Below are 23,680 nucleotides of genomic sequence, written 5' to 3' on the forward strand. Positions count from 1 at the left end.
TGTAGATATCGGTAACTACGTAGATATGCTAGTTTGGAATCAGTACTTTACCGTTGCATTGCCATACACAAGAAGATATTACGTGGTAGATGTTTATTGCATGAAAGAGTAATATGATATAGTTATTTCGTTGACAGATATGTTGAACAAACAAATATTCCAAGTTTACCATGGCCCAGGAAACGTCCATTACGGGCCAACTGGGGTAGATATGTCAGAATTTATTGTATCAGAAAGGGGAATTGATAGACCGGCTGAGAGGAGTGTACCTTTTATAAAAGGATGGTTAATGAGGGGCTTGAGAGTTGATCCACAGACAAGTGACATAACAATCAATGTTATAGTAAGTCGGGCAACTGAGGGTTTTTATTGGAAACTAATGCCAGTTCAAAACTCTCGAGTGTGGAGATGGTATGTGGAAAATGCATTGCAATGGCCTCTAGCTATGGTTTCGTTTGTTCACCCGAAGGATCTAGGTGTGCAGATGAACATGGATGATGGCGAGGGACCAAGTGCTGAAGTAAATGAGACTTCTGTGGAAGAGGTCAACGCACAAGAGGACGGGGGCGTAGTAGCTCCAGTGGGCATTCAACCAGGTGGAGTGGCCGACGAGGGGGAGACTGTCTGTGCCATTGTGGATGAAATGGAGAGGGAGGATTCTGACAACGAGCGTGTAGAGGAAGGTGATTCGTCAGATGATGAGACGGATATTAATCCAGCAGAATGGGCTAGTGAGGATTTTTCTGGTCTAGTCGTCTCTGAAGAGGATAGTGTGAGATGGGAGTACAAAGAAAATGAGGTTATTCAGGGAGCGATTTATACTAGAGCAGAAGATATGAAGGAGGCGGTAAAACATTTTGCAGTATCACTTCATAGAGAGTTTTGGGTTGCCAAGTCCAACCAGTCGCAATATGAAGTTCGGTGTGTTAAGGAAAAAGATGGTTGTCCTTGGAGAGTGCACGCTTATAAGGGAAAATGGAAGGATTATTGGACAGTGTCAGTCGTTACCAAGCATACATGTTTTCTACCTGGTGTTCAGAAATACCACAGGAACATTACATGTGCATTTGTTGCATCTGAGATGTATGCGCATGTCATGGATAATCTCACATATGAACCAAGGTCAATAATCCGACACATCGAAGAGACATACAAGTATACTATTAGCTATGCCAAGGTGTGGAGGGCCAAACAGAAAATAATAGAGATGAGATTTGGAACTTACGAAGCCTCATATGACAATTTGCCACGCCTGCTTGGTGTTATCAAAGAAAGAAACCCTGGGAGCTCTTACGCAATGAAGAAATTCCCCTCAATTGAACATCCTAGCAAGAGTGTGCTGCAAAGGGCGTTCTTAGCTCTACATGCATGCAAGATGGCATTCGTGAACTGTCGTCCTGTTCTCTGCATTGATGGGACATTCTTGACTGGAAAGTATCGGGGCCAGATACTAACAGCAATAGGGGTAGATGGGAACAATCAGGTATTGCCCTTGGCATTTGCTTTTGTTGAGAGTGAGAATACCGACAGCTGGTACTGGTTACTGAAATTGGTTAAAACAAAAGTTGTTGGTATGAGGCCAAATGTGTGCCTAATACATGACAGGCACGCTGGCATTCTGCGAGCGATAGAAGAGTTGCAGTTTGGGAGTATGGAACGAGGATACCCTGGTGAGTGGGAAGATGTACAGAGTAGGTGGTGCATGCGTCATATGGGAGCTAATTTCTTCAAGCAATTCAAGAACAAGAGCTCATGAACATGTTCAAGAGGATATGCAATCAGAACCAGGAGAAAAAATTCAATGAGCTTTGGAAGAGATTAGATGAGTTGACAGCCAAATGCAGTGATCAGCGTGCAGCGGTTTTCGTCAAGGGCTAGACGCCTGGGCGTTGAGGATCCGAACTGGCGTAGCGATCCTTGTGTATACCTACTACCACCTTGGTGCCAGCATCCTCTCTGCCTATGCGGTGATCGATGCCAACTAATGGCTTCGAGGAATCCTGATATTCGAGGAAGGCGCTTTTTAGGTACCCTAACTATGACCGTGAGATATTTTACTATCTGCATATGCTTATTCATTCCGTATGAGCAATCGTTTTATTCTTCGTAACATTACTCTATTCGGCAGACCCGCACTACGGCTTGCGCATACATTCGAGTGGGTTGATATAGAAAATCCCGTTCTTGACCTAACCACTTGTTTACAAGAAGGTCGCTGGTATTTCGCATTCGAAAGTACTGAGCAATACTTACAGAGAAAAGCGGCTTACGAACGACAATGTCATGAACAACAGTGCGACTGGCGGGTGCTAGCTACGGCACTCCCTCCATGGGAAGCCCGTCCAAGATGCAGGTGTGGTGATCGTTGTCAGGTTCTTCGTTCCATAAAGCCTACAACATTGGGTCGAAGGTTCTTTGTTTGTCTAAAAATTCTTGACGACGATTTCATGGTAAGAATATTTTGATTACATGAATCCTTATTTTCTCACAATATTTACTAACTTTACTCGCTTCATATCTATTCTTTCCTCCCAGGAACCACCAAGGAGATGTCAATACAGAGAATGGATAGACACCAGAAAGGTTCTAACTCCACCTAGCCGTGTTGTGCAGCTTGAACTACCAGAGCAATACAGGGTTACTAAAGAGCGGTTTGAGAGAGAAGAGGGATCCTCACGTAGGGGTTAGCTATTATCGGACAATTTGGCATATTGAAATTTCTACTGTCATGCTTCCTTGTCCCATTACTACATGGTCGTTGTGTTCAACTATTGCACTACCTCCCTCCTAGTTCGAATCTAATATCATCTATGTAACTGCAATGGAAATAGTTGTATCATGTTCAAATTGTACTACTATTTCTTCATGTTACATAATTCTCCTTGTTTATGTCCATATAATATTTCTACGACCGAGACTGCGATAGGCCTATATCAATTATCCGAGTACTAATACGTCGAATAAGTTACAAAATAATACCTTACCTAACATATGAAATTGCGAAACAACCGACTTCAATCCATTTTTATAACAATATTAACAAGTTTTACCAATAAATACTTCTTTAATTATTATTAACATAACATGGAGAAATCGTTTGGGGTACTTTTTGCATCTGGTTCCCTTGCCGGCCTATAGGGGCCCAAATGCAAAAAGTACGAGCCCCAAGCTCTTTATGGGCTGCCAAAATTGCATTTAACCCGCAGTCTGCCACGTCAGCTTGCCGCCCACCTCTGGGGCGGCAGGGTCTATTTGTGTAATTTTTTTTTGGCCGATAGATTATTTCTATAAATATTTAAAAAAAATCTAAAAATGAAAAAAAAAATCCGTCTCTTACACGCAGAGGAGAAAAATCTCCAACCCGAAGCCCCAGGCCCCCAGCCATGGCGTCCGCGTCCGCGTCCGGCTCGGCCACCCTCCTCTACCCCAAAACCCCGCAATCCCCTCGCCTCCTCCGCCGCAACCCCCACTACTCCGGCCTCCGCCTCGTCCACCCCCTCCTCCTCGCCACCGTCTCCCCACCGCCTCCCGCCGCCCTCCGACGCAGGCGCAACTCCACCACCATCCATGCATCCTCCTCCTCCGCCGCCGCCGCCGCCGCTTCCTTCCCCGCCTCCCCGACCCCGCATCCGCGCCCGCCGCGGACGGACCCGCCCGAGGAACACCCCACCGTGGCCCGCGCAGGCCGCAGCAAGAAGCACAGGAAGCCCTCGGGGGGACGCATCGAGGGCGGCGGCGACGTGCGGCGCGAGGCCAAGTCCCGCGCCCGCATCCGCAGCCGCCGCCTCGGCGAGAACGCCTTCTACCGGAGGAAGCGGCGCGCCGCCAAGGAGAACCAGGCCGACGCCTTCACCGACGCCGAGCTGGAGATGATCGGCCTCGGCTACGACCGCTCCGTCCGCTTCATGGACGGGCCCGACGACCCGCGCCTCCGCCACCGGCACGACTGGTACAGGTTCGGCCGCTACGGGCCCTACTCCTGGCGCGGCATCGTCGTCGGCCCGCCCATCCGCGGCCGCTTCTCCGACGACCGCGTCTCCCTCATGTCCGAGGTCTCCGACCACGACGAGTGGGACCGCGTCGAGCAGTTCGACATGTCCAACCAGTTCTCCAACCGCCTCAACGAGCTCGACGCCGTCGTCGGCTTCCGGTACTACTGGGTCTTCGTGAGACACCCTAGGTGGCGCCCCGACGAGCTCCCCTGGGAGCAGTGGACGCTCTCCGCGGAGGTGGCCATCCAGGCCAGCGAGGAGCAGCGGCTTGACAAATGGAACCTCATGGGGAGGCTTGGCAACCCAACGCGTGAGCTGATCACACGGTGCGCGGCATGGACGCGCCCAGACATCATATATGTCAAGCGGCCGCTCTACCAGTCGCGGTTCGAGCCGCAGAAGAATTTCTATAGCCAGCTCCGCCCTTTGGTCGATCCCGTGACAGAGAACCAGTTCTTGTTTGATCTCGAGCATGATGGCCAGGTCATTCGCACTACCTACTTCGGTGGCCTATGCAGGATTGTGAAGGCGAGTCCAAAAGCTTATGTGGATGATGTTGTGAATGCGTACTCGAAACTGAGCGACGTGGACAAAAACAGGTGCCTGGAGTTCCTGCTCACAAATCATCCCATGGAACTGCTCCATCCCTACACCAAGGAATGGAAGGTGAAGCTAGAGGAGATGGAGCTTGGATGCGATGCGCCTGATGATAATGAGAGTGACGATGAGGGTGGTGATGAGAGTGGAACTGAGGTTGTTGATTGGGTTGAGGATGATGGGTTTGATGAGGGCGGTGATACCGATGATGATGAAGAACCTGGTTATGATGATGACGAAGTAATCGATGTCAGGGAAGAGGTGGAAACAGAAGAAGTAGAAAGTGATGATGAGAGTGAGAAGTACTGGGATGAGCAATGGAAGCAGGCCATGAAAAGTTCTGATAAAATGGAGAAGTTGGTCAAGACAAGCATCGAAGCGTCAAATGAGTATAACAGGCGACGGATGCAACAGGAGAAAGAGATGGAATTGAGAATGGCCCGTGCAAACACAATGGTTATGAAGCAAGACCAGACTGAGGATGAGGATGAGCAGCAGGAGCAGATTGAGGATGAGGATGAGCAGCAGGAGAGTCCAAGGGGCAGAAGCGCAAAAGATAAGCGCAAGAGCAAGGCTCCTGGGCACTTTCTGAGGGCCGCTGTCCGACCATTCACCTACAGGAATCTTGTGAAAGAAATTGTTCTTATGAGGCATTTCATTGTTGATGGAGAGATAGATTAGCTTTAAAATGCTAAGATGATATATTTTCAGAGCCACTAGATAACTGTAGAGATGGCAGAAACAGGTACCTGCAATTCCTCAATTGTGTTCAATTAGTGGATGTTACCAATTTTGATCTGTGCCCTTAGGGAATAGTCAGTCATGATGTAATCCTTCCTTTGTGGAATTTTCAGTAAATTTTCGAGAATAGAAGCAACTACGGTATCTCTGAATTCTGTTATACTGTTTTATAGTCAAGTTGGAGTTTGGCTCAATTCATATTTGAGATTGGTCTTGCCCCAGCTGGTTATTTCAAAATTGCTACTCTATTGAGTGATTTCCATTCCACATCCTTAAATCATTTATAACATCTGAAATCATGAAATGAGAACAGCTCAGCTAACTGGGGACTGAGGGGAACGGTCAAAATGTCCAACAGAAACCAACTAGAAATGTCTACTACAAGCAGGGCTGCCTGGACATCAAGGTTAGCAAGGTCTTACTGCAATGCTGCTGAAATTTGCATTTCATTCTTCATCTTCACAAAAGCCAGTAAAACCCTTGACAACAATTGTAGACCGACAAATTAATTACATGATTTCGGCTTCCCCTGCGATTTCCCTGTGAGAGACTACATGAATCTGCAGCGGCAAACTTTACATTCAAAAGGAGTTGTAAAGTGCAGCGATCAGACTCCTATCCATGATCAAAAGGGACTCGCCGTAACATATAAAATCTGTCCGAAGGTTTTTTTCAAAAGGTGAATGATGAGCAGACAGGATTAGAGGCCTACACATGAGGATTAGAATAAACAATGGATAAGAGGCTTCAGCTGGAATGCTCTTGAGGCGTCAATATGTAAAGAAAAGATCTCCGTAATGCATGCGCTTAGGCTGAGGATTAAAGTCACTGATTTTTGCTTTAGAATTTGATAATTGCATCAGCCAGCAGTAGGAAACTGCAGCTCTCTCTGTAATCTGGAAGGAACATTATTTGGGAGTAGCTCAACTATTCCCAATCAGTGGCATTTGGTTTTGGAATTTGGATCATTTTGAACTATTCCTACTGCACATCATGCTGGTATTTCTGGACGTTGGGGGGCTAATGATCCAGCAAATAGCTAACTTTTTGTAACACTGAATTACTCTGCTAAACTCACTGGCTGAAACTGAACAGTCTAAAGGCATATACTACTGAAATTGTGAACTCCAGAATCTGAATATTTTCATGCGTGTCAGTAACATCGACAGCGACAAATACATGAAGTGTAGATCCCTTGGCAGCATCACTCTACCTACAGACTACAGTTCCCTAAAGCATAGGTTCTGATTGTCTGAACTCCAGTTCACTGAACATCCGCTAGATTCTCGGACTATGCCGCTACTGGATACTACACTACAGCTATACAATCTACGACCCATGAAGTGTACGTCTCTTAGCTCCAACATCGCAGTACTGCACGCATGGCAATGAGCCAATGATGCCAAGAAAGTTCCACAACATCGTATGCATGACACCCTCATCCCGCTGCCCCTAATTTTTCTATTGCGCTAGTGGCAGCCCAACACCTCATGTTCTCCTACAGAAGCATTTGCCTTTAGCAGATTTTAATCGGCGATAAAATATGCAGGATCGTTGCATCAAACCCTGAGATATCACTTCTTTGTAGCAGTTCTTTTAAGTGGCACAAAATATAAAAATCAAACCTCCTTGATGTATTTAGGACGGTCATGCCGCTAATTAGTTTTCTACTGAAAAGGTTCCGAGGTCCCCATTTTGATTCCATCCTCTTTGTGTGCACCTAAAGCATAGATGAAGCTAATGATCCAACCCACTCCTACTCCTCCAAAAAAGCCACTAATAAGCTTGTTTAATTGGTGTTTAAAGGTTTAAACAAATCTCTTTCTCTGTGACACCTGTCTTGTTTAAGTGTTTTTTACAGCTAAAAGTTGGCCTGAAGTGGTTGGAGCTATCCTAGGGATTTGATCAAGGATCTGGTTCCTGCTAGGCTGCAAGTGAGCATCAGAAACAGAGAGGCTGCACCTGCACAAGCACAACCACAGCCACCAGAGAGATCAGATCACTGATCTGTATAAATCTCTGGCCCTTTGCCTTTTACCAGTTGCTTCTAAGGGCACAATCTTGGCTTCTGCAGTGGCCATGGAGCTTGACAGGAGCCTGATTGCCTGCGAGGAGCCGCCTTCAGAGCCGATGGACCTTCTCTCGAGCGCGTGGTGCAGCTCGGCTATCCAAGTTCTTCAGACGGGATCGATGGATTGCTCGATGGCGCTGGTGGAGAACCCGGTCATGGCGCCTGACAATGAGAGGAGAGACTTGTTGCCAGTAAGTGTTAGTACTTCAGTACTGTAGCAAATATTTGTCAGAAGATTACTCTGAAGATGGAATTTGAAGTGCATGATACACTATATCTGGACGCTTTGCAGAAGAATGACCGTAGCTTGGTTGTCGACAGTAGCGGATTCAGCACGACGCAATGGAAATACGATGATCTGAAGGTACACATTTCACAGTAGTGCGTTACTCATGTTTCAGTATATATGCAATCTTCATTTAGCCTGATCTAAAATGTTGTGTTTTCGTGTTGATCTGGTCCTTTTTTTCAGTCATGGATATGGCTTCAGAAGGCAATTCACCCAGAGCTGGATTATGATCTCAAGAAGAAATGGGTGAGTGAAAGAGCACAGTTTTATATTACCATTTTGTAGGAAAGAAAACAGGATCGTGTTGCAAATGGAACGGATCACGAAATTGCAGAAGCTAGATGGATGCCACGCTTCTTTCCAAGTTTATCTTCAAATTTCACTCAACAAGAGGATCGCTGATTGATTCCAACTTCCCATGTTATGCAAGAAATCGAAATGGTGAAATATATGTTGCCATTGGTGACGGCTCTGTACTTCGAGCTCAAAGATTTGAACTTGCGTGCAGCTCCCGCGCAAGATGGCGCCATGGAGCGGCATCTCGCTCAAGAAGTGGGTCAAGGAGCGGAAGCAGAAGCGCAAGGAGGAGGCGCGCCTGCACAAGGCCGAGGTCCACGCCGCGGTGTCCGTCGCCGGCGTCGCGGCCGCGCTCGCCGCCATCGCCGCGGAGAGCTCCACGCCGGCGGCGACGATGAAGGAGACCGCGGTGGCGTCCGCGGCCGCGCTCGTCGCGGCGCAGTGCGCGAAGGTGGCCGAGGCCGCGGGCGCCACGCGCGACCAGGTCGCGGCGGCCGTCAACGCCGCCGTGGCCGCCACGGACGCCAGCAACGTCATCACGCTCACCGCGGCCGCCGCCACATGTATGCCTCTGATCACTGAGACCGTCCTTCTCCCCTTTCCGGCCATGTCTTCCGCCACGAACACCCCGAAAATAACTCTCCGGAGACAACTCTGGTCTTGACAGCACTGCGTGGCGCGGCGGCGCTGCGAGGACGGCGTAGCGGCGGCGGCGGCGGCAGCCAGAACGAGAGGATGGACCACGCGAGCTCCGCCTTGTCCCAGGACGACCTCGACTTCGACTTCAACTACGCGAGGTCCAAGGCGGCGCTCGCCAAGGGGGACGAGATGTTCGTCGCCATGCCCGACGGTAAGCCGGAGCTCACATTCACAAATGGCCAAACACAACTACTCGTTTCGCTTATTCCCCGAAACGGCATATTTACAAACAAAAAATAATTTGTAATTAAAACTTTTATATACGTGCTCTAAGCGATCTAAAAGCAAATGCTGAAAAATAAATTTCGATGAAAAATTCTAAAATCAACTTCAAATTTAAAGTTGGAAATTTAAATTTTAGCTGATAAGTATAAGTATAAACGAAAAGATGATGCTCTACGATCGCGGCGTCTCTTCATCGATTTTTTTTTTCTCCCATTCTATGCAGGGAAGTGGAAGCTGCACACGGTGTCCGCGGCGACGAGCAAGGGCGGCAAGGTGGTCATGCGGATCAAGAAGATGAACCTGGTCATGGCGTTCTCCAACGCCAAAGAGAGTAAGAAACTGAACACGCAAGTCGACCGTGCGACTGCCATTCCCGTTCATCTTCTGACCTTGCGTGAAAACGATCGAGCAGGTGTGATCCACGACGTGCAGCCGTGCGCGCCGGAGAAGCCGAGCCGCGACGAGGACGCGACGTACCCGATCGAGGTCACGACGAGCAAGGGCAAGGTGGAGCTCCGCGCCGACGACTACGGCGTGTACAAGAGGTGGGTCACGGCGCTGACCCACATGCTCGCGGCGCCCACCGCCATCTGCAAGGCGCACGAGCTGCCGCCGCCGCCGCCGCCTCACCGTCGGAACTGACCGGCCGGCGAGGCGACGCCGCCGACGCACTGCATGAACCAGACGCGGTTTAGCTGATGAAACGAAATGTTCAGGCTTAACTACGGCCACTTCAGTCATATAACAGCTGCGAAAATCTGTCATGCATCTTATCGATTGGAGCTTGTTATTTTTTTTAGTTCTAATTGTTCCTCCATGGTTTATAAAAAATAATGCAACTAACCGCCCCCCTTCTCTGCCGATCACTCAAATTAAGTTTTGATTATCTAATTGGAGTACATTTTAGCTTGGCAGAAGTACATGCAAAGAAAGGTTGGCGAAACACGACGAGAATTGGTCGCCTCGCTCCGATGGTCACCTGCGTTGCGCCGTCGTAATCGCTCGTCATTGGCCAAGCAGACACGAAAAATCCCCACAAGCCAGGCAGCCAGCCACACAATCCAAACCCTAAGCCAAGTGACAAAATAAACACAATGGGCCAAGTGGGCTTTTGCTAAATTGGTTAATTGGGTCGTTTAATGCATATTGATCCAGCTCTATCGCTACTGTTCTTCTTCCTCGCGCGGACAGGGACACATCTTCGCCTCTTCTCTTCTCCCCGCCTTCTCCAACTGCTGCCATGGGAGTGAGGCTATATAGGCCCTGTTTAGTTCTAAAGTCTTTTTCCAAACTTTCAACTTTCTATTACATCAAACCTTTCATACACATACAATTTTTCAGTCACACCGTTCCAATTTCAACCAAACTTTTAAACTTCGGTGTGAACTAAACACAGCCATACTTGGAAATATTTTTGCAAACCTCGGAGGGTAGGCTCGAGCCCGATGAAGAATATTTGCACTTGAGCCCTTGGATCCGCCCCACGAGATAACGAATATTTGCACTTCTCTGAACCTACGCATACACCGGTCGGCACATTGATTACTGCATTGTTGCGTAGTACTTGTAGTAGTACGGTGCTAGTGGCCGTATGCAGGCTAGCAGCTAGCACTAAAGAACATGACAGCGAAAGGGCGTGCGTGCACCGGCTTGGCTAGCTTGTGCCCATCCGGCACTGAAGACGATCCCCGCGCGCGCGTTACACCGAAGGGGGCAACCGACTCGGAGGCTGCACAGCACAACAAAAGCGGGCCGTCGATCGCTGCGTTGCCTGTGACTCCGCGGACCCCGATCGACTACCCCCTGTCCTGCAGACCATCGATCGCAGAAGTGAATGCGAGGAGGAGTAACAATTAGGCAAAATCTAAACCGAGAAGCCTCTCGATTTAGTGCTAACCAGCAACGAACCAATTGTGAAAAGTACGGCTACACGTTCTGACGTGCATGCTGTTTTTCCTCTTTAACATGCATGTCTTTTTCTTCCTTCTTATAAAGTTTTCTCTCAAATTACTTATCCGATCTACAACTAATTACACCATTGTGTTCGTTACCATTAAATCTTCACAACAAGATCTTAGAGCATCTCTAGTAGAGACCCTAAATACAATTCCTAAACAGTTTTTAGGTGCTAAGGACAAAAAATAAACTCCAACAAAACCCATACTACAGGTTCTAAAATAGGAAGGACCTCAAATACCCCTCCGCAGCCCCTAGGCCTGGGGGCTGTAGACCGAGGCCCTATCGCCGTTTTTCTACGCGGGAGGAAATTTCCTGACGTGTGGTGTCTGTCATCCCTCCCGCGGAATCGCTGCCACAGCGCCGATCTTCGCCAGCTCGCTGGTTCCGCCGCTCGTGGCCGACGGTGCGACCATCCAGTACCTCCACCGGCCACTGCTTGTCGTCTGCGTGCCCGCTTGCTTGTTTTTTCGTGGTCCTTGATCAGTTCGCACACTGATGCACTATATGGTAGACAAGAATGTTCTGAAATTCATGACCATCGGAAACATGTTCTAAACAATCCTGCTCTCGATTGGTTTATGGCTAACTGTGGTTCTAAACGAGCATGGCATAAAAATTATTGTTCTGTTCCTTTAAAGTTTGTGGTGCTTGGTAGGTTGAGACAATTAGGCTGCTTGCAATTATGCAGCAGTTCCTTCAAAGATTATTCTGCAGTGTTGTTATTTTGTGTCAGTTGTGAGTTGAAGTTTAACTTTAAGGTTTTTTTTTTCTAGGAGGATTTAAGCTCTTTCTGAAGTTTCTCAGATAGATTAGATTGGAAAAGGTATAGAGTTAATTTTATCTATTGATTATAGTTCTTATTTAATTGAACTACGCAGTGTCTTGAATACTTGCTGGTAGGATTTCACTCCCATGTTTGAGAATTTTGAATTTGAATTATGGTATTTAAAATTATGGATTTGAATACAATTGAATTCTATACATTAGAAATATTCGTATTTGAATTATTACTATGTTAAACTAGGTGTAAGCATAGAGTATAATCAGAAATACAAGAGAAAAAGAAATGGGGGCTAAGAAATAGGGTCTGCTGGTAGAGTTGGAGGTAATTTTTGAATTCTTAGAAAATAGGGACAGCCCTCATTCAACCTTTGAGGACTCTAAAATAGGGACTACTGCTGGAGATGCTCTTACATGATTATATTACGATGAAAAAATATTTATATTTGTAAATTACTTTTATTATATATGTAAGTTACTTTTATCATATATATAAGTTACTTTTAGTTTTGACTAAGTTACTTCTTAGACATATAAAAGTAAATTCAATAAAGTCTAAAAGTAATTTATATATATTATAAAAGTAACTTAAAAAAACGGAAGTAACTTTGTCACGATATTAGAAGTAAATTCGTTGTAGGGATAAAATATGACTTTTTAGTTAAGTCAATAATTTGTGTTGATTAATTTAATTTCTAGATAGAGTCATGTTTTTATCTCTACAACAGATTTATTTCAAATGACATGCCAAAGTTACCTTCGTTTTGTTTTAAGTTACTTCTATAATATATATAAATTACTTTTAGACTTACTGAATTTATTTTTATATGTTTAAGGAGTAACTTAATGAAATCTAAAAGTAATTTAGACATATCATAAAAGTAATTTGTGATTTTTCATCAAAATATAATCATGTGAGATCTTGTTGTAAAGATTTAATTGCAACGAACACAACGACGTAATCGGATTATAAATCAGATAAATAATTTAAGAGAAACTTCTCGAAGAAGGAAAAAATACATAGATATTGAGTGTACTAGTAGCTTTTTTTTGAAAGAAGGGTGTCTCTCTTTATCACTATCCAGCTAGCACTCTCGGTGTAGTTGTGTCCTAACAATTAACAAACACCCATGCATGCATTGAATTGCAAAACGAGAGATTGACGAAGTCATCACAGACGCCTCACTGTCGACGAGTACGTCGCCTACCACTGAAAGCACAACGCCGTTAAATGGAAAATTCGCTCTCATGGGGAGTCGAACCTAGGACCTCATATGCTACTATATGCTACTGAGGCTCTCGTAACTATTAGGCTACAGGCCCTTTCTCCACCCATTCTATTTATTTGAAATTAGATCATTTTCTAATATTTTTGCAAAGTGGGCGAAAAATGCCCAGACTATTCCGACGAGATTCGTAAGGTGGTGGGCTAGTCAATCTAGGTTTGAAACCTCACACCTTCTATTTATTTGATATTAGGTTTCCGTATTTTTTTAATATTCGTGTTTTTTTAATTGCAAAGCGAGCTATCAAGAGGAGCAGAGCTTTGAAGCAAGCAACTCAACTCCGTCGCTGGATTTAGATTTTCATCCCTTAATGGGACATACCCTCATTGATTGCATGTTATCTAAATAATTATAATTTTTTAAAAAAAATAACGACATAGATTAATACGAAATATATCATTCCACAAACATGCAAGATCAAATTAAACTTCTATAAGTTGCAACAAAATAACAAATTAAACTGAAAATAGTTATCGCACATTCGCAACTATATTGGTTATTTTTTTTTACAACTTGTAAAAGTTTAATTTAAACTTATATGCAAGTGGAGTGATATATTTCATATTAATCTGTTGTTTTTTTATATATAATTTTGATAGCTATTTATATGGCATTCATGAAATGAGGGGATATCCCCTCGAGGATGAAATCACTTTCCCCTCCGTCGTCGGCAGATAACTCGCTCGCTCTGTGCCTCCGGCGAATTCACGCTCGCTCTCGCTGCTGGATTCTTTGGGGTCGCAGCAATCTAGCGAGACGAGAGACTCTGCCTTTCTGTGTGTCGCGTGAGTATGGCCCATGGGGCGAAGGAAGATGCGATGCTCTGAGGCGCGCCGCTGATACGCGGTACGTACAGCCCTGGCGGCTAAGCTAGCGAGGAGTAGCATCGTAGAGACCAACAACCATGCCTGCCACTAGTGGCACTTGTATCACTGGACAACCAACGAGCGTGCAGTTGCCGTTATGTACTTGTACAGAGTCGTCACAGCCACACCGCAAGTTTATTCCTTTTTTGTAAAAAAAAATCGGCAGAAGAATTTCTAATTACATTTCATATAAGCATAAGTAAAAATCCAAACGGATCACAAATAAAAGAAAAAAAAGCAAACTTTCTCTAGGAAGAGACTCGCCAAACATCTCAACAGTGATCAGAGAGATATTTAGCTATTGAGTAAAGTGCATTAGCGGTCCTTAATCTTGTAGGGTTATGTCATATAGGTCTCTAAATTCCCAAAATGCATATCCAGATCCTAGAACTTGTCAAAGTGTATCATCTAGGTCCCAAATCGACACATCCCCTCTTCTAGGATGCTATGTGGCGCTGATGTGGCATGCCACATGGACGTGACGTGTCCTTTTCTTTTTTATTATTCTTTTTTTTTCTTTTTCTTTTCTATTTTCTTCTCATTCTTCTTTTTTTCCTTTCTTCTGCTAGAGAAAGGAGAATAAAGGGGGAAAAGAGAAGAAAAAAAGAAAAAGGAAAAAAATTAAATGGGTCCCATTTGTCAGTCAAAATAATACCACGTCATGTCCATGTGGCATGCCACATCAACGCCACATAAGATTCTGAAGGGGTTGTGGCGATTTGGAACCTAGATGATACACTATAACAAGTTCTGGGACTTGGATTTGCATTTTGAGAGTTTAGGGACCTAAATGACACACCCCTACAGGTTTAAGGACCGCCCGTACACTTTACTCTTAACTATTTGTCACTCTTACCCACGGATTTTAACAATTTATCGCTGAAGCCTACTGTCATCGTCATATGAGTGACAAGTTGTTTTACTTCAAATCTAAAAATGGCAAATAGTTAAATGCCTGGAACCACCACAAGACACTCGATCAGCCACTGCAAGCTTTAAGCTTGATCCCCTAAACCGATATAAGAGCAGGTACAATAGCAGGCTATAAGCCAGCTGCAAACATATTTTAAGGAGATAAATGAGAAGAGAGAAAGACAACATGCTACAGATTGATAGTTAGATGTAGCACGGACTCCAAGACACAGTGTGTGTATGACAGATGAGACCAGGTATTAATAGTGTAGTGTATAACTATTGTATAAATAAGCTATTAGATTGGCTATAAATAAACTAAAGTAGTAGTTGGGTATACTATTAAAACAAGGTCCTACCGCGCTGTGCCTAGATCGGCTAGAGCCGTTAGCCTCCCAAGTGAATACCACGCACCCGCATTCGTAGTCGATCCGTACCTGAGATATCGGATCGATCGCCGCGCGCGTCGACGTCGCAAACAGCAGAGACGACGTACGTACTAGCGCCCCCGCCCCCCCCCCCCCCCCCCCCCCCCCCCCCCCCTCCACACAGTCCTCTTGTTGTACAGAACCCAAGCTGAAGCCGGAATTGAAGAAGCCCCATCATGGCCGATCACGACGCGACCCAAGGCGGCCATCGTTGCTGCATGGCACAAGCTAGCTCCGGATCGCCCGCTGCGGACTGCGGAGGGAAACACATGCATGCGTCGTCGCCATCATCTCGATCGATCGTCACATGCATCGTAGTATTGAGTATATTGACCTACCCCCCCTCATCAGCTCGATCGATCGCTACAGCTGCAGCGTCTCATCATAAAGTCGTGTTGTTTCATCCTTTCGGGCATCGTCCTCCTCGCCACGGACTCCCACCATTTTGCACTCTCTCCATTAATTGCGACCACCCGCTCTCTCCACATACACAGTCCACACACACACACACACACACACACACACACACACACACACACACATTTCGGTCTTCACAGTTCACAGCACTAAGCTATGTGCTCATGCCCCCTTTTCTGCTATAAAAAGGTCTCGTCCATGGCCTTCTTCTCCACAGAGCTACTCACAATATCTCATCACACATTTGCGCCCTAGCTAGCTAGTTTGCAATGGAGAGCATCGCCATTGCTGTTGTCCCAGCTGGCTCCCAGGCTGGTTCGTCTTGGCTGATGATGATGAGGAGGATGATGTCCTCCTCCATGGTCGGGCTGCTTGTGAGCTCGCTGGAGAAGAAGAAGAAGAAGAAGAAGACGCCCAAGTCTATGGTGCGTTGCCACGACGCGTCGTGCTGCTGATCTTGGCGATGGCTCTATCCTCCCTGAGCTCCCTTTCTTTCCACACGCCCCCCGGCCGCCTGCTGTAGTGCTGTACCTTCGCCGACCACGGCGTCGATCCTTGGAGCAACTCTCCCTATGGTCCAAGGAGCGCCTCTTCTTGACCTTGCAAGACTTTCGCTTGCAAGGCGCTTCCCTGCATATTGTCCGTGCCATGCTCATCTCTACCACCCATCTCCTCTCTGCCATTTCTGTCTATCCCTCCTGAGCTTTGTGGTTCCGAACGATCGAGTTGTTTTTTTTATGCGTGATGAAGGTGTGTGATCTTGCTTTGATGTAGGTTAATTACGTGTTTGTAATGTGTGCTGAAGGGCTTTCTTCATTGTATCGTTGAAACTTCCAAACTTGGTCTCTTTAATTTCGTTAGTACTTAACAATATGCACGTTCGCTGCTTCACTAATACTCTGTGGGGTTTAAGAATACGATGATAAACTTACCTTCGGCAGAAACAAACGTCTTCAGAGATGAAAACGTCCGTCTTGCATTCATGGTAGCTGCATGCAGTTATTTTGCGAGACAGGACGGATGTAGGACGATTAGCATATAAAGTACACCAAACCATCAAAACCCTCTCATAAAAGCCATCACGATCTTTGTTGGGCATATTTGTATGTGCATGTGTGTACAGCGGCGATCTTAATATGTTCTGTACCATCTGACTGAATCCTGCATAGGTTTCAACCCTCAAAGCAACAAAGTGTCCACCAACCAACAGTGCCATGGCCACAACCATTCGGAATAAACACTGGCCAGGCCATTCAGAACTCACATTAACTACGCTACGATATGTATGCAGTCTACTTTTCAGTTCGCGTCATTCATGATTTGCTGAACCCACATGCAAAGTTATGTTCGTACGACATAAACTAGTTTGACCCGATTGGACCGACATTAAATCAACTCATGCTTTCACCAAATCAAGTGCAACTGTGCAAGAGGTTGATATCTATCTGATGAATATAACCTGAGCCTCAAGTCAAATGGGCATTCATCGTACAAGAAGTTGGCGTTTGGCAATTCTATGTAGATTACATTCTTTCCATGCCATTACTACCATTGTTTGATTAATCCCTTTAACTTTATCCATTTCAGCATTGAAGCGTCAAACTGAGAAATACTCTAACTACAGGCCATAACAGAAAATTGGGCAGTGAACAATGAAGTATCAAATTGCTTATATTTGAATAAAATCATGTGAATAAACAGATCTGTGAAACATCATGTCAAGCAACCATGCTAAATTATTAGTGCAACACATATAAAAGGATCTCTTGCTTTGCAACACAAGCTTGAAGAACAAAAGCAGCAGCATAAATTCAAACCAGATGATAGCAGTGACACCGACGAGGGCAGTGGACTGATCTGAGAAGACTCTCAAACAGGAGATTTAGAGTGGTCCTGCAAATGTCCCATTCTCCCTCTGTTCATTCCACTTCTCAACCTGAGACAGGAAAAGCTAATGATGACCAAGGAAAAAAAAAACTAAACTGTGGTTCTTTTAACAGCTAAAGTTCCTAGTCATGCACCACAGTAATAACTTGTAAAACACACACACACAGAGGGCGAGAGAATGCGGTACAGTTAAGAACTAACAGACAATAAAAAAAATGCAGAGAAATGAAATCAAAGGTATAACATTAGTTGAACAATTGAAAGCCAGAGCACATGAAACAGCCAGCTGAAAAATAAGGTTTTAAAGCACATGTGAACCTACATAAATGGGTCATCACATAACAGTCGTTCACAAACTGAGTAAATCTCCACCATATTCTATAGTTCGTTTATCAGATAAATAATTTTGCACAAGCCACTTCGTTCACAAGAATCAGGTCATCTTTATTAAATCCTAATGATTCTACATTGGCAGATATGTTTTTCACTCAAAAGATTTAGTTTGCACTTGCTACTCTGTAGGACAGGTTAGCATCACCACTGAAGCATCAAACTGACAGAAAATAATTAAATATCAATATGTATAACCAAATATACCGAAGGGAATGTGCTGTTTTCTACTTCTGACCAGTGATGTGATATGTGGCAAAACAACTAATTTTATGGACTGGTATTTACAAAAACAATAGCTTTTAAAGTCCAGAAGCAAAGTTTCAGATTTAGATTCAGCAATTCAGGTAACACATTAGCCCATTTCGGCAAGTTCAACTGCTATTGAACTGAAAAACAAGATTGCCCCGTTTATATTCAAGATATCAGCTATAATTCTTTTACTGTTAAAATAATAAAACTAGCTGGGTGGCCCGCGCAATTGCGCGGCTAGCACCCAAACAAAATTATTTTTTTTTATGATTTTACTAAAAATTTATTAAATAGCTATCTCATTGTCTTAAGAGTTTGAAAGACCAAACCTTATCATCCCCATATTTCTAATTATATAGTTTTTTAAAAGTCACACCAGATACTACCCCTTATGTCATCTCCTTCTTTATTTGCTTGCTCGATCTACCACTATTTCTATTCATTCTCCTTAGAAACTTCAAACATTGGATCTTATAGGTTTTAGAGTTTATTTTCACGTTGAGTTTCGTTTTTATAATTTCTAGACGTCCCGTCAAACGTTGCCATTATACTCCTCTATGACCCGTCTACTGTCTCTTCTCTTTATTGTCATTGAGATTTTAAAAATCGAACATAATTATCGTTTGGGTTCATTTTTTACTTTCTAGAAGTCCTGCCAAACCGTCAGTGACTTTGCCATTGTACTTCTCTACGGCTCGCCGGCTGCCTCCCTTCTTTATTGTCATTGAGATTTTAAAATCGAATATGACTATCATTGTTTTTTTTTACTTTTTAGAAGTTCCGAACCTTCAAAAATTGAACCTTGTAGTTTTTAGAGTTTATTGTCTTGTTGGGTTTCATTTTTTTATAATTTTTAGAAGTCTTGTCAAACGATGCCACTATGCTCCTCTACGGCCCATCCGCCGCCTACTCTTTATTGTCATTGGGATTCTAAAAATCGAACATAACTATCGTTGGAATTCATTTTTTATTTTCTAGAAGTCCCGTCAACCGTCGGCAGCTCTGCAACTATACTCCTATACACCCCGCCCGCTGCTGCTCCTTTTTATTGTCATTGAGATTTTAAAAATCGAATATGATTATCAACGGGGTTTATTTTTTTTACTTTCTAGAAGTCCCGGCAATCGTCTTGATCGTTTGCTTTATGGCCTCCCTGTCGCCCCTCCTTTTAATCGTCATTAGGATTCTATTTGGTGTTTCATTAACAAATTTTTTTATGTCATATCAACCGCCACCACTCTACTCCTTTATATGCCTGTTACTTAATTTATCTCGTCATGTGTTTTAGATGGTCTTTTCTTTCAATAGTCTTTATTTTTATCACAAATTTTAGTTATTTATAAATTGTATTCCTAATTGGAATCTTATTTTTCTTTTTTCTAATTTCAGATTTTTTAAAAAAAATTTTAATTAATATCGTATTATGTTCTTTTAATATTTTTATTTTTTATTTTCAATTTCAGTTGTTTCAAAATTGTATTCCTACTTGAAATATCTTTTACTTTATCTAATTTTGGATATTATTTTATTTTTTATTCTGAACTTTAATTAATCTCGTATCAGGTTCTTATATGGATTCTTCTTTCAATATTGCTTGTTTTTAATTCTGAATTTCAGCTAATTTTAAATTGTATTCCTACTTGAGCTCTTCTTTTATTTTTTTTTTTGCTAATTTCGGATTTTATTTTTGTTTTTATTCCCAATTTTATTTAATCTCGTATTAGGTTTTTATACGAACTCTTCTTTTAATATTCCTTATTTTTAATTCTGAATTTCAACTATTTTAAAATTGTATTCCTACTTGGACTATCATTTTCTTTTCTAATTTTGGATTTTATTTTATTTTTATTTCGAATTTTGATTAATCTCGTATTGGGTTCTTATATGAAAACTTTTTTCAATATTCCTTATTTTTAATTCCGAATTTCAGCTATTTTTAAATTGTATTTCTACTTGGACTCTCTTTTTTTTCTAATTTTTGATTTTATTTTATTTTTATTTCGAATTTTAATTAATCTCGTATTGGGTTCTTATATGAAAACTTCCTTCAATATTGTTTATTTTTAATTCCGAATTTCAGCTATTTTTAGATTGTATTTGTACTTGGACTCTTCTTTTATTTTTTTCTTTTTCTCCGATTAATGTGGGAAATTCTAGCCCCCACAGCGAACGTGGTGCCTCCTTTCAAAGCTGTTTTAATAATATAATAGATATAATTGTGGTGCCAGTTAAGGACAGCAAAAGCACTCACCCATTCTGCTGGGCAGAGAGACCGGTAGTACTTGGCAAATTTCTCACAGTCAGCAGTTGCTTCCCCTTTGGCATTCACACACCTGATTTCATAAAAAGTTTAACTAGTAAATAAATTTACTGGCATATTTTGTGCATGAAAAGTAATTGCAACTGATATACCTGTGGTACTCAATATAGCGTGTGAAACAATGCCTGGTTTGGTTTGTTGTAGGAAAGCGGAAATCAGCAGGTGCTGTTTTTATCTCAATCTGGTGAATAGAAATAATATGAGCTGCATTAAGTGCACGGAAATAGGAAAAAAAATACCAAGCTGATGTGAAGGTCTTGGGAATCAATGTATCATGGGATTCAGAATAGAAAAATGAAAAAGGGATCAATCAGAGAATCACTACGATGGTAAAATTTTGAATGAATGGACAAGGATAGGTGCTTTCTTTGACTACTTCACTTGCCATACGCACTGCAAACCCAAGTCACTTACATACACACTGCAAGCCCACGTGTAACATCATTTTGGCAAGAGGTGGGAAACGCTAAGCCGGTTTTCCCCTTGATTGAGGATAAGTTGAGGAATTCCAGCAGATGGTCAGCCCTCAACACGATAATTGCATGTAGCTTTGCCTAATTCCCCAACAGATAGCTAAAGCAACCACTCTACGTCTCTACCCATCTTTCATACTCTCTCAAGCTGTTTAGCATATCGACTTATATCAGTCACATGGATCATGCAGTACGATTAAGCCATACAGGTTGCCATTCTAAAATGAAACATCCAAAGATATTATTCAGTAATGCCACAATCATTCTTCAGAAACATCACAACCAAAAATGGACCAATCTCCCCCGCCCCCGAAATGAAGTATGAAATGCTAACCATATAACCAACAGAAGAACCTAATCCACAAAATCATCCCTGACGATGGACTAGTAAGCATCACACAACGAAAAAATTGTTGGAAATTCATAGCGTGATCCTTATAGTGATCTAGCCCGCTCTACCCATCAAAATCCCGTAATCTTAGAACGTATAGACACTCAGATCAGACAGAAGGATCGGGAAAATAAGACCAAAACACTGGATCGAGCGGGCACCAGAAACAGCCATCTAACACGGGCAGAAACAGGAGAACCTAAGTGCTCGTCAGAACCCAATACGGCCGCCACGAACTCAGCACCAGGCGCGGACATCGAGGTGCCATCCACACCGAAGAGATCCACACGAAAGCAACCAAACTCTGACCGCGCGATCGACGGATTCAAATCGAACCAAGGCACGTCACGGGCAGAACAGATCAGAACCCCCAACACACGGCATGATCTGATCGGGAGAGAGGGGATCCCTCACCTCGGCCATCTCGTGGCGTCGGAGACTGGGGACCGGAGGCGAGGATGAGGGGGGTTGGAATCGCGGCGTCACGGAGCGGAGGACCGAGCCGAGAGGAAGGGGGAGAACGACGACGACGACGACGACGACGTGGTAGAGCGTGGGCCTGGTCAAAGGCGGAGGCTTAATATTCGGATCTGGGCCGTTGATTTTTTTTGAGCCCACAAACCAGACGAGCGATCGTGGCACTGGCCTGTAATGTTGTGGGCCGGAAAAGGCCCAACTCGGTGATACAAATTATAGGCCTGTTCAGTTCAATGCCAAAACCAACCATATCGAAGTTTGGCACCTTCTCATCACAAACCTTTTCAATCCCTACCAACATTTTCACAAAACTATATCAAAATTTAGTAAGGTGTCAAACTAAACACCGCTTTCACATCTTCATTTAACCAAAATTTTAGCTTTATCAGTTTTTGGCTTACCAACAAATGGTAAGTTTTTTTTTTTTTTTAATGAACCGAAGAGGCCCTATCTCGCTCTCTTTATTTTTTCAGAAAAAAAAGGATTGCAAGTACAATTAAGTGGTGGCTACTCTGATGCGGCCAAACATTGCGTTGGGTTCGTGCATCGCATGTCCGAGAAATCAAAATCACGCAGCCGAATCGATCCGAATCTGTTCGACGCAGGCTCGGCAGAAATCCGGCGTGGGCGCTGCAAATCTGCAATGGGAAAGCGACGGCGCAACCTAATCGCTTGTTTGTTCTGTTCACAGGTGACGGATCCGAATCTTAAGAGCCATTCGGATGTTTGGATTGGACCGTCGGCTTCTTGATAAGCTTTACCCTGTCGATCGATCAGCCTGTGGCCTGCCATCCAATCGCCGAGGCCATCGTCTTCATCTGATTTTTCATTCTAACGAAGTATATATAGACGGTAGTGCCACAGCTGTTATTTGTGAAGTGAGAACTCTTCCCCAAGTCATGATCAACCCTGAATGATTTGTTCCTGTCAAAAGAAGAAAACTCTGAAGAAATTGTGTTATCCTTTTGTAATTGTCGGGGTCAGGGCTTTATCGTGCAGTCAGGAAACGGAAGAGGATTAGCTCAGCTCGGTTGAACTGACCGGTGGTGTGCGTAAGCTGATACTAGATCACACCGTCACAACCACTCAACATCCTTACTTCCGTGACTTGGGTAATCTATGAAAGCGAGACAAACTTAATACTTATCATGTCACTTACCTATCCCTGAAACTAGCTGTCAGGTTCCAGGAAAGCATATACTTTCCTCAAGTCAAAAAGGAGCACATGCTTTCTTCTTTCTTCCACCCGTTCTGTCCGGATCTCCAACCTATGAAGGAACTGCGTGAATGCACCTGGTGTTTAAACAGGTAGCAAAAACATTCAACTCATTTAAAAGTTCAAGGAAATCACCTCAAATCGGTGTGAATCCAGAGCTGTATCCGCGCGAAACAAAGGAAAAACAGACTGTTCAACTTTGAAATTCCAGAGTCGACTAAAACAGTTGACATCCTAAAAAAACAGTATTAGAAGAAAACATCAGAACAGGCCATCATCCCTTCACTTGTCAGGCGAGCAGAGAAGAGATAGTATTATGCAGTTTAGAGTACTATAGTAAATACAGTAGCCTTACTTTAGGCGGCTAATCCCGTCAAACCTGACCAAACCCGTGCAACGAATTCCTCCGTGCTTTGTATCTGTATTCTTGTCTGTTCATCGCAAATCTGCTCGTTCAAACTTCAAAAGGCCAGCCAGGCAGCAGTAGCCAGTGGACAAAAGCGCAGGGATTTTTTTAGTGTACCTTTGGATGGATATGGACCGTTGAGGAGATGAGATCTAAGGGTGTAAATTCGTTGCTACTATACACACCTAGTATATGGGAGTAGTGTAGTAGAAGGGTAATTTTGGAAAAAATTATTGTGGCATTCTTGTAATTCAACACTAAGAGAGGGTGTAATCCGTAATTGCACATGAATTGCGATGGGGCCGTCCT

At 43.8% G+C, this 23,680-nt stretch overlaps 3 protein-coding genes across 3 annotated transcripts; 2 read left to right on the forward strand and 1 right to left on the reverse strand.

Annotated features, from left to right (window-relative positions):
- Positions 1 to 3,305: 3,305 nt before the first annotated feature.
- Positions 3,306 to 5,706, forward strand: LOC127771432 (uncharacterized). The gene has a single exon (XM_052297346.1). The coding sequence runs from the start codon at positions 3,384 to 3,386 to the stop codon at positions 5,268 to 5,270; it is 1,887 nt and encodes a 628-aa protein (XP_052153306.1). The 5' UTR covers positions 3,306 to 3,383; the 3' UTR covers positions 5,271 to 5,706.
- Positions 5,707 to 6,570: 864 nt separating this feature from the next.
- LOC127771433 (VAN3-binding protein) lies at positions 6,571 to 9,770 on the forward strand. The gene is made up of 8 exons (XM_052297347.1): positions 6,571 to 6,675; positions 7,192 to 7,592; positions 7,694 to 7,765; positions 7,874 to 7,936; positions 8,199 to 8,550; positions 8,655 to 8,837; positions 9,135 to 9,242; positions 9,324 to 9,770. The coding sequence occupies exons 2-8, from the start codon at positions 7,410 to 7,412 to the stop codon at positions 9,551 to 9,553; spliced, it is 1,191 nt and encodes a 396-aa protein (XP_052153307.1). The 5' UTR covers positions 6,571 to 6,675; positions 7,192 to 7,409; the 3' UTR covers positions 9,554 to 9,770.
- Positions 9,771 to 17,212: 7,442 nt separating this feature from the next.
- Positions 17,213 to 21,829, reverse strand: LOC127771327 (cytochrome c oxidase subunit 6b-2-like). The gene is made up of 4 exons (XM_052297217.1): positions 21,687 to 21,829; positions 20,501 to 20,589; positions 20,340 to 20,421; positions 17,213 to 17,495 (listed from the first exon to the last, which is right to left on the reverse strand). The coding sequence occupies exons 1-4, from the start codon at positions 21,693 to 21,695 to the stop codon at positions 17,442 to 17,444; spliced, it is 234 nt and encodes a 77-aa protein (XP_052153177.1). The 5' UTR covers positions 21,696 to 21,829; the 3' UTR covers positions 17,213 to 17,441.
- Between the last annotated feature and the right edge of the window lie 1,851 nt (positions 21,830 to 23,680).

Source organism: Oryza glaberrima, chromosome 4 (genome assembly GCF_000147395.1).
Source record: "Oryza glaberrima chromosome 4, OglaRS2, whole genome shotgun sequence".
NCBI classification, from domain to species: domain Eukaryota; kingdom Viridiplantae; phylum Streptophyta; class Magnoliopsida; order Poales; family Poaceae; genus Oryza; species Oryza glaberrima.